Genomic DNA, 11,133 nt, shown 5'->3' on the forward strand with positions numbered 1-11,133 from the left:
CCTCTCTTTTCCCCTCCCCCTCCCTCTCCATTCCCCCTTTTCTTTCTTTGTACCCTTCTTTATTTCTCTGTAGGCAAAGTTATCCAGGTCACTTGGGGCTAATGTTTACTGTGTTGGTGTCCTTGATTTTGAACAAGCTCAGGTGAGTTACAACAGATCTTCAAACTTTAAATCACATGATTGCCTTAGGATTGTCTAACAGATTCTTTTTACTAATGTCTTCTTATAAAGATTTACTATAGAAATGGTTTATTTCTTGAGCACTCCCTTAATAATGTCAGAATTTTGCTAACACAAAACTCTTAAATTTCTTGAACATTTATTTAGTTTGCTGAATTAATATGATAAACATTTACATTAAAATGATATGAATAGTCCTTTAACTTGGTTGGTAAAATTATTATGACTGTCCTTACTTAGGTGTACAGGGATTGTGAGGTTCATTTGCAAACCTTTAATAGTTTTTCTTACAGATATAATTATTTTTTTCATTGAGGTTTAAGAGTTTAATTTCTTTTTCCCTCACAAAATCATTTTGCATTTAAAAACTTTCTTGGATATGGTTTAGACTCCCGAGTCTCATTAATAGCTTTTAGGGCTCTTTGCTCTTTGGAAGTTGCAGCTAGATGCTGATGTACAGGGGTCATGACTGACCTTAATTATTTCATGAACACACATTTAAGATAATGCTGATAAAATCATATCCGTTAGCTCCTGAACCTGACGCAGTCCATCCTGGGGAATTAGGCCTGAGGAGTAATTTTTTAGATAGACATAACTAAAACATAATAGTTTTATGTGTAAGTTTAAACATAAGTTTACAAAGTACTGTGTCTCAACCACACTTAATTAAGCTTTCTTCCTTTTCCTGAAGCTTGAAAAAATTGCTGATTCCAAGGAACAAGTTTTTCCTGTCAAGGGTGGTTTTCAGGCTCTTAGAGGAATAATCAATTCTGTGAGTATATCTCTGGGGACAGGAAAAGCTGGTAATTTTACATGTATTTTAACCTAAAAGAAGTCTTGCTACAGGGTGCCTTTATCTAAATGAAACTGAGTGAGAAGGAGGTTTGTTTGCTGTAGCAAACATCTTTCTAAAGATCTGGATTTGGTTTGTGAATGAGGTTTGGTACCGATTCTTCCAGGTTGGGCTCTGTGAGCTTGAGCTCGTGATTTCAAGTTTAAGGTTTTCATAAACAGTCTGAGACATTTCCACTCCTTGAACATGAAGTTAACTGTCTGGATAACCTGAGAGTTTTTATAGGCTTTATAGGGGAAATGTAAAATAGAAATTTGGATTGGAATGTGTGATTACTTCCCCTTCCAGCTCTGATGTTTCTTAGCTATCAGTCAGGCCCCTTGAAGCAGTGGCTGAGTATCTGACTGTTGTTCTTTCCATTTAAATGATTAATAGTTTTCCTGGAGCACATAATATTTCTGTTTGGGATTCAGTGGAGCCTTCTCTGGAGATCATTAGAATCTAGGCTGGCCTCTGCAGCAACCGGAAGGGGAGTGATGAAATGTAGAGCAAAGCTCTTGGGCTTTCACCGCTGAGGTTTATGTTTCATTTTACTGCTTTTTGCTGGAAGCACTAGGAACAGTTGCTATTAAGTATTTATGATATTTTGGTAAACACTGTCCTAAAATGCAAGTGAATAATATATATTCTCTAAGCAAAAGCTTTCCCCTTCATCTTCAGGTATTTATAAAAGGCAAAATAAAACCTCACTTTCTTCTAACATTTGGTTCTGGCATTTCAACTTTTCCTTCAGAGGTTGTATTTTTCAGAAACACAGACTGAGATTTATTGATTGTTTTTTCTTAGTAGCTTGTAGGAACTTTGTAGAGAAAACTCATGATTTGATACAATCAAGTATCAGTATGCCTAGTGCACAAACCATATACAAATGCAGAAAGGAACAAAGATTCAGTTGTTTTATATGTGTCCAGTTATTTTATGTGTATTCCTACATTAAGTTTTTAAAGAAAAGTTGTAATGTAAAAACAGTAAATAATTTCATACAGGATTCAATAAACACAGTTTCAATGGATTCTTATTGTGCTTAGGAATTTCCCATTTTCATAGTTATACTGGGCTATTCCCTGGGATTTTTTTTCTATAAAATATTTGATTCAGAATTCTTTACATGACTGACTAGCTTTCCAAAACTCTATTTTTATGGGTTATAATCCTAGATTTCCCCTTCAAGAAATTAGTAGTTGACTACCTAAGGAAATAGAATTGTTGTTTCTACTGTAATGTTTATTTGTTAAATTTCACTTTTTATTTGTAATAGAAGGCAGTTCCAATTGCTGTTCTTTTTAAGGTTAGCTTGAATAAGTGGAATGAGTTGTGCTGAAAGATTAACAGGAAATTAGAAAGATTTCTATTAACTTTAGTTCTTGGATTACACAGGACGGAAAGATCACATGCCAAACATTTAAGTAAATTGGATTAGATGTTGTCTAAAGAGAAAATATGCCAAAATATCCAAAAGTAACATTATGCATAGTGCTGGAAATGCAAGCTTCATCTGACATTTGGAGCTAAAATTATTTTTCTCTATAATGTCTATGGTTGTTTTGGTTGAGAAGTATCCAAGAAAGGGTGTACAATTGTGTCATACTGGAATAGAAGGCTTTGTAAACTAATTTTCTCTACAGGCAAATCATTTTCATGGAAGAGGGTACCTAGCAAACATTCTGATAAGACCTTAGTTTAAGCAATTTTGATATAGGGGAAAATATAACTTCCAACCTGCTAGATGTCAGATATGCCTAGTTTGTATCTCCTGAAATAGAAGAATGAATTCCAGAGGATGGTGGAGATTAAGAGTAGGAAAGGTTTATTGATGAACAAGAATAGCTCCTGAGAGACAGGAGGGGCTCAGGAAGTAGGCTGCCACCAAAGTCCTTAGTCAGGAGTAATTTATACAGCAAAGTCACAATGTGGGTACAATATGGGTCAAACTATAATCCATGTATAAGATCACAGGTATAGTTTTTGAGCTAATATTGGTTCAGCAGGGAAGCGGGTCACATGGAAAGAACAAAGGCATTCTGGGGAAGGTACAGGTCCAGAGATTCTGGTCATCCACCTGAGTGACTGATATCTATGTATACTTTACTGGACCAGGTGATACCAATTATAGTATATTTCCAAATTACTGCCTATCCCTTTGGAAGGTCATTTCCATCTTTACCTTGAGGCCTGGCCTTCCACATGTGCACCTCCAGCCAGCAACAATTCTGATGTCTTTACTTATTTTGGTAATTTCTTTTACAGCCCAGCCTCTCCCTGGCTGTACATTAAAAACTGCCCACGACATGGCAGATAAAAAGCAGAAAGGTCAAGGGAGAAACGAAGAAGGAAGATACACCCTTTTACATCATGCCCACCATGACCTGCCTCTTCCAACCAGACCCCTCCTGCTAACAGCAAGTCAGCTATACCATTCCTGTAATCCAGTCATCTTTGAGCTCACAAGGCTTTGGGGGAGATATCCAGATATAAAACATAATATCCCTCCCTCCCAAAAGACTCACACACATCTCTTTATGCAAAATACATTTAGTCCATCTCTAGGAGTTGCCAGATTCTTAAGTTTCAGCTGTGTTGAAAAGCCAAATCCTACAGTCTTCTCTGAGACTTTTTTCTCTGAGACTTTTTCATGTTTCTGGCTTCTCCAAATTTTTGGCTTCTCCCGTGTATTTTCAGCTTCACTTTGCAGTCCCTAACTTTACCAGAACTTTCTTTCTGGTCAAACTGAAAACTTTAAAAAATCATTCAGCTTTGCTGTTTGCTCTTGATTCTCAATGTTGAGCTGGCTAGAAAACCCCCAACCCCAACAGTAGCCATGGCATAGCCTCAACATATGTCTGCCTTGGTGTTTCCTCTACTAGGTTAATTTGTCTGCTGTCCTTTGTCACAGTCTCTCACAAAGTTTCAGGACATGAGCAAAATGTAGACAAATTTTCTGCCAGAGCATAATACACATGGCCTAGAGTTCAACTGCCTATTGAATCCTGTTCCCAAATGAAATCTCCTGAGGCTTGGTCTTTATCTTCTGTATTTCTTTTTTTTTTTCCTGGTACCGGGAATCGAACTTGGGACCTTGCACTTATGAGGCAGGTGGCAGCTAAATCCCCAACCCTTATCTTCTGAATTTCTATTGACATGCTAGTCTTCTGAGCTCCAACCAGAATTCCCATCAAGCTCAGCTTACAGCATTCTAGGGTTGCTTCTCTATCCAACATCTCCAAACCCTTCTAAATTCTTCCTGAGAACCAGTTCCAAAGGCCTCTGAACTACATGGTCAGCTACATCCCCAGCAAAGACTCCCAGTACCAAAATCTGTCTTAGTCACTTATCTCTGAGATTCAATACCTGACACTTACAATTTAAAGAAATATAATTTATTTTCACTCACAATTTGTAGAGGTCTCAGTTCTTGATTGGCTGGTTCTAAGGCAGGATGGCATGGCAGAGCAAAGCTGCTCATGCCATGGTGGAAAGGTCAAGAGAGGAGCCAAGAAAGGGGACATTCCCTTTATACTCACAGTGACTTACCTCTTCCAAGCAGACCCCACTTCCTAACAGCAAACCAGTTATACCACTCCCATAATTCATTCACCTTTCAAAAGCCTGACCTTTTGAGCTCATGAGGCTTTTGGGGATGCCCAGCTATAAACCATTCCTATGTCAATATTTTGAACCAATTTGAGTAATATGAACACCCCTATGACCAATATTTGGGTGCAAGATAGAAGGGGATGTCATCATGATGGATAGCTTCAGTGGACCACATGGAGTAGGGAAACAGTTTCTCCAAAACGAAGGGCACACTATTCATAAAACAGCAGAAAGAAAGTGTGTTCTGGGTAGGAAAAAAGGTATCAGTAGCTATTACAGTCCTCTATGATGTCCACATACATTTCAAATATTTTTCATATGTGTTTGAATAAAGTACCATATTCCTCTTAAATTGAAGCTAAAATAAAAATGGGAAATTTGCTTTGAATTGTTCATTGTATTAAATGAACTTTAATAATTTTATCTTGATATCCACTCTAATGCAAAACTCTTATTTGCATTTGCATGAAAATATCACTTCAGATCATTATTCTTTCTATATTTGATTTGATTAGTTTAAGGAAATCAAATCCACTTTGGGTAAATAATTACAATTTTGTGATATTTTGTGAGAAGACTAAACTAATAATATTGGGTTATATAGACAGAATTAAATGCCATGTTTTTATTTGTTAACATTAGTCTCTTAGTCTACAAAAAGAGATGACTTATAAAGGCCTGGCAGTTCCTGAGCACATTCAATTGAGTGACAAGACAGGAGAAAAAGTGGAAAGGGAAAGAAATCAGTTACCATTTATGACCAGAGATACTATAAAGTGTAAATTATGTAGATGTGTGACTGTTTAGTTATACCTGTTTTTACCCAAAAATAATGATTTCTAATTTTTTTCAAAAGCATTTATTGTATACTGATGAGGTCCTAGACATCTGTATGTTGGATTAAAAAGACGGATTTTGTCTCAGACTTTCCTGACCTTAAAAATTTTTAGGTAGATATGCTTAAAATTGATAGAATAACCAATAAAACTTTTTTTTCCTATTTTTGTTACATAAAGAAACATTTTATTTGCTACCCTAACTTGTGAGAAATCAAATGGAACAAATATAGACATAGTTCTTGGAAGAACTATTTTATGTTTTAGTCAGTAAAGCAAGAGAGTGGGCAATTATGAGTAATAAGAAATAATGTATGCAGCAGAGTAAAAAATATGCTGGACTCAATTTCTTTATGTTCTGAAATAAATAATTTTTAAAAATTATTTTATTGCATAATTTCAAAGCACTTTGAATAGAAAGCCTATTGGCTCATTAAGATAGTACTAAGTTTAGCTGAAACTTGGAAACAGCCCAATTGCCCATCAACTAGAGACTGGATAAAGAAAATGTATGTTTTTTAAAACATAAAATAGAATACTATTCAGCCATAAGGAATGAAAATTAGTGACATTTATAGCTAAATGGATGCACATTGAGGTCCTAGTCTTAAATAAATAGGACACACATGTGTAAATACCAAATAGTTTCTCTGGTGTGAGAAACTGAAAGTGTAAATAAGGACTAAAAGTATAATAGATAATAGGTAATGTGAAATAGGAAGAAAAGGGGCAAAGGGGAAGGAGAAGTGGGAGAGGTAGGGGAAAGGAAAGAAGGGAATGGAATTAATATGGGTAAATGAAAAAAATGGAAACGAAGTCTTTGTAAATAGGCAAGAGTGGAGGAGTTGAAGGGAGGGCAGGGGAATGGGGACAAAAATAAGAACCAAGATAGATTACATAAGGGTACAAATTTCCAATGATGAGTATCATTATATTGTATACCTAAAATGTACCAAAAAATTAATTAAAAAAGTAATTATTTGGAGTTTTTGCTAACCAAAAGGAAATAAAAATAGGTGGAGACAGTCTTTTTTTTAAAAATCACAATCCATTTTTTACATTTTTCTATGTTATAGTGAGAAAAGAATACCTGCTAATGTGATTTGTTACAAAAATTGTAATTGTGAGATGTGGAGAAACTTAAATGTCATTTGATCTTTTTGGGAAGTTTAATATGGACATATTTTCTCCATTATTGTATAATCACAATAATGCATATGTTTTGTTTGGAGTTGGGAAGAGTAAAAGACACTAATTATAACTTACAAACTTCCTCTAGATTTCTTAAATAAAAGTTTGGAATTGTTTTACTTGTTATTACTTATTTACTTGCAAAGAAAGAAAGAAGTATGGAGGGCAGAGTGTCACATGGTGCATCGAGCAGCTGATATTTTGAAGCAGTGAGTGTTTTTAATGGGTGAACTCAACCAAATGTGCGATTCCAAAACAGTTATTTTTCACTGAGGTGAAATGTTATCACTTAGAAAAACTATATTTGGTTGGAATGTTTGGCAGCCAGAGAGAAACTATAAATCACATATCTGAATATTCCAAGGTAAAAGGATAATAAGAAAGGAATAGGAGAAATATCTTTCTTGGTGTCATAGCTGCTTATTTTATGGACTTGAAAAATTACTAAGCTTCCATTTTAATGGAATCTTTAAAACCAGTACTGCTCAGTGATCTTTCCTTGCATGAGTTAAGCTTGGAATTCTATATATTTTGGATGAATGCTGCTCTTTTTGACTCCCCCCAACTTGATTAATACTTTCTAACAAAGCATGTGTCACGGAAATTAGTAATTTCTAATTTGTTAAGGATCAGGGCACATTAGGGATCTTCTGTCCATGCTATGTGCCCCAAGTCAGTGTTGGGTGAATATTTAGAATTTTTACTAGAGTTATAAAAATGTTGGAGAAGTTTGGAAGTTTGGGTAGCACATCTGAATCAGGTTTCCACTTTCTGTGGGTAGCCACTCTATAAGCTTTGCATGATTTTTACATGCTTCATTGTTCAGTGTTTGTCTTAAAGTCAAAATGGTATTTTTAAAAAATCAAGGCTTTTAAATTTACTTTAAAAATTAATTAATAAAAATTCATTAATAAAAATTCATTAATAAACTATTTATTTGGTGCTAGAGATTGAACTCAGTGCCTTCTGCATGCTAAGCAATTCCTCCGCTAATGCACTGCATCCACATCCCTAGATTTTTTCAATTAAATTTAATATGTATTAACTAAGCAACTGGTACTTAGAACAAGTTGTTCTGTATATATGCTTACTTGGATTAGGTATTTATTTGGATTGAATTTTGAATATGTATTACTGCTATTTGTTAAAATAGTAGTCAGTTGGTTTGGAATAAGTTGTAATGTAGTAATTAATCTCCTTGTTGCCATTCATAATTGCAAAAAATGTGGAGTCTTAAATTTTTCTTGGCTTATGTTGGTTGTATGTGAGTTTTTTTTTTGTTTTATTTCAAACTGAATACTTGATTTTCAAACCACAAGGGTGAACTCTTAGTTTTTTCCCCCCAAATCCAACATAAATTTCAAAGACACCATAGGGTTTAAATATTTACTTCATCACCCCATCTTAACTTATTCCATGTTAAATTTGTATCGTGGCTATATCCTACCTGTAACTGCTTACTAGGTAATCGTGTAATATCCTAAATGCCAAGAGAGAAAACTGCAGCTGTATCTGTTGTGTGCATCTTCTAGGCCACGATATGGCTTTTATTTCATCTTGCCTGTCCCATGTTTGTTATTATAATGTGTATTCATTCTGTAAACATGCTCAGGGACTTACCAAGATCTCAGTCAAATGTAGGTCCATTTATGTCTTAAATTCTCTAAGAAATAAATGAAGTCAGATTTCTCACAGAACTCAGACCTTCTCATTCTATCTGGTTATTTCTGCTACGAATGTTTTTTTGACAACACCATCAATTTACCTGGCTACTAATCAGTAATTTTAAAGGCCCGATGGTAACCCAGAAGACACGAACAATAAGAACACTCTTTGGAATGAATGGTGGAATTCTTGGAACAGTTGAGCCTCTCTCTGATTTAGGCCTGGTTTTCAATCCCTTGCCAACCTTGCCAATTCTGGTTCCACAGTGCATGTCTGCCACTTGTTATCTAGTAGAGAAATTTGGCCTGTGGTGATGACATGCTGCCACTTGACCACATTACACTTGATGTACACTCAATCCAAATTACCTTGGAACATGCTTGGAGATCAGGCTGAAACACCATTCAGATACTTCATTCACGTCAGTCTGCAGAGAAGAAAAACGCAGTGGGGTCTGCTTTCATCTCCTGCCAAACATCTGTAATCTCAGAGGCCAACCGGCAGTACAGTCACAGCTGGCTCCTAACACTGTATCCGGCCCTGCTGTTAACCAGACGCTCACTAGAGAGGAAACTGAACAGCCTTATCTGATTCTACTCTTCTCCCTTGCTAGATGGAGAAATTCCATGATTAATGTTAACAGTGTTCACCAGACTATTGAGGGAAAAATACTCTGATCATTCAGTTGTACAAATAATGCATCACAATTTTTTATACAACCAATTAGAAGTAATAGAAAATAAATAATTATAATTTGTAAAGGGCAAATGTTTTTATTTCATGAATAATTTTATTCCAAAACTTTGAAAAGGAGGAAAAGCTTGAACTTTGAGGTTGTTTTGTTAATAGATGACAGGCTTTTTATCAGACCTTTAAAAGGAGATATTCCAGACAAATGTATTCTGAATAGAAGAGAAAATTTCAATGATGAGAAAAGGTAATGACTCTTACTATGGGCATTTAATAGCTTGATCAGCATGCTGGAAGGTAGAACTTTTATACGAGCTCTTAGAATTAAAAATTTTTTTTATCTGCCTAGATCCCTCCCAACCTGTTCTCCACGACAGTGACTGTAGGTTAAGACAGTTTTGGAAATACCATGGTTAGCTGAAAAACAGGAAAAGAGATGAAGCAATAAAACTGCAAAAGTATAGATCTCAGGAAGACACAGATGGACCTGCTTTTCTAATGCTGAAATCCCTTTATGAAGCATTTGCCCTCTTCCTGCTTGCAATTCTTGCTTTATAGTTGTTATGTGGCCTGATTACCCATGTAAGGGAAAGGCTTCCTCTGTCATTCAGATTTCACTTGGTGCTCGGCAGTGAAAAATACAACTCTTTTATCTGTAAAAATCAAATATGACACAGAAAGAAGTAAAAAATTATATACTTAAGGCAATCTAGAAAAAGTAAAGGAAAGTACCTTGAGCATATGGATATTCTAAAAATTTAATTCATAGGATGATCTAAAATTTTAATTTGTCCAAAAACCCAAACAAATATAAAAGAAAAACAATTGTTTAGTGATCTAATTTTGGAGATAAGAAATAAGCCATATTTAAATTGTTTTTGGTAGTTTGAAAGGAGTACAGGCAGTACAATCAGATAAATTTTTTTAGTTGGTTGATTGTTAGATTTTGTTATAGTTAAATAATCTCTTCCGAACTGGAGAAAGTGGAACAGGTTGGTTACAAGAACAGGAATGGGATTCAATCAAACTTGCAGGCATCTGGGTTACTATTTATGAGGGAATAGTTCAGAGCAATTAAACAAAAACACCTTTACTTAAGACTTGTGATAATTAACTGAAAAAGTTCAGATAAGGTGCTTAGCACAATTCCTGAAATAATTACCCACCAAATAGTAATTTTTTAAAAAATATTTGACTGTTGACATTTCTACTTAATTTGGAAAGTTTAGCTCTTTGTCATTCATATTAGTGTTGAGGATATAAAAGTAGGGATTAGGTAACAGTGTATACATTATTCTTTACTTGTAAATACTCCTTAATACTAATACTACTTTTTGAGTGGGTAGATGCTTCAGTAATATATGGTTTTCATCATGAGAATTATACGTATGTATCTCCCTAAAAATCTCAAATGAGGAAATTTTGAATGTAGTGTGTACACTAAAGTACCGTGGATTTATTAGTAACATTTGGCTTGTTTTTAAATTTGGTCTGTGGTGCTACTGACACTCTTTGATGTCACCTGAGGCCAATCTTTAGTAGAAACACTTTTTCTTTTTCTTTCTTTCTTTTTTATTTTGAGATATAATGAAGACAGATGCAAAATATATTTGAGGAAATGTCCTCACAAAGTTATTTTTTTGAACAAGTGAAGTGCATACCAGGAAATTAATATGTCAATTATCATAAGTGGGGAACTTGGTTCAATGTTCAGTATTTCATTTGGTAAACAGTCAAGTATTTGGAACATTTGTCCTCTGTCAGTTGTTGTGTATGGACAATGATTTTAATATAATAGATTCATTTTTGATATTTTAAACGTTTCAGTTTGTACAATTATTTGATGAGATTACATTATGAACCGTTTTGCTCTTATGGAATCAATTACTTAAAAAATTAAACTCTGCATTCAGACATTAAATTACTTTGACTTCTAGTTGTTGCTTTCTTAGTACAGAACATGGTAACTTCTAGATGGGAAAACCAAACTTACATTTTCTCATCTAAAAATGAATTAAATTTCTTCTCTCTTCCTCATCCTCTTTCTCTGTGACTATTTTTCATTTAGAAATGGTTTTGGCAAATTTTGTCTCAAATTATGGGATTTTTTTTTTTTTTTTT

At 34.6% G+C, this 11,133-nt stretch overlaps 1 protein-coding gene across 1 annotated transcript in view; it reads left to right on the top strand.

The window, feature by feature from the left end:
• Positions 1-11,133, top strand: part of Antxr2 (ANTXR cell adhesion molecule 2) — a 129,737-nt gene that overhangs the window by 16,669 nt on the left and 101,935 nt on the right. Inside the window, exons 5-6 of the mRNA XM_010628532.3 lie at positions 74-142; positions 875-955. Coding sequence (XP_010626834.1) covers positions 74-142; positions 875-955 — 150 coding nt within the window. The remainder of the gene's footprint in view (positions 1-73; positions 143-874; positions 956-11,133) is intronic.

This window comes from Fukomys damarensis, unplaced genomic scaffold (genome assembly GCF_012274545.1).
Source record: "Fukomys damarensis isolate Sample0158 unplaced genomic scaffold, DMR_v1.0_HiC HiC_scaffold_32, whole genome shotgun sequence".
NCBI lineage: Eukaryota > Metazoa > Chordata > Mammalia > Rodentia > Bathyergidae > Fukomys > Fukomys damarensis.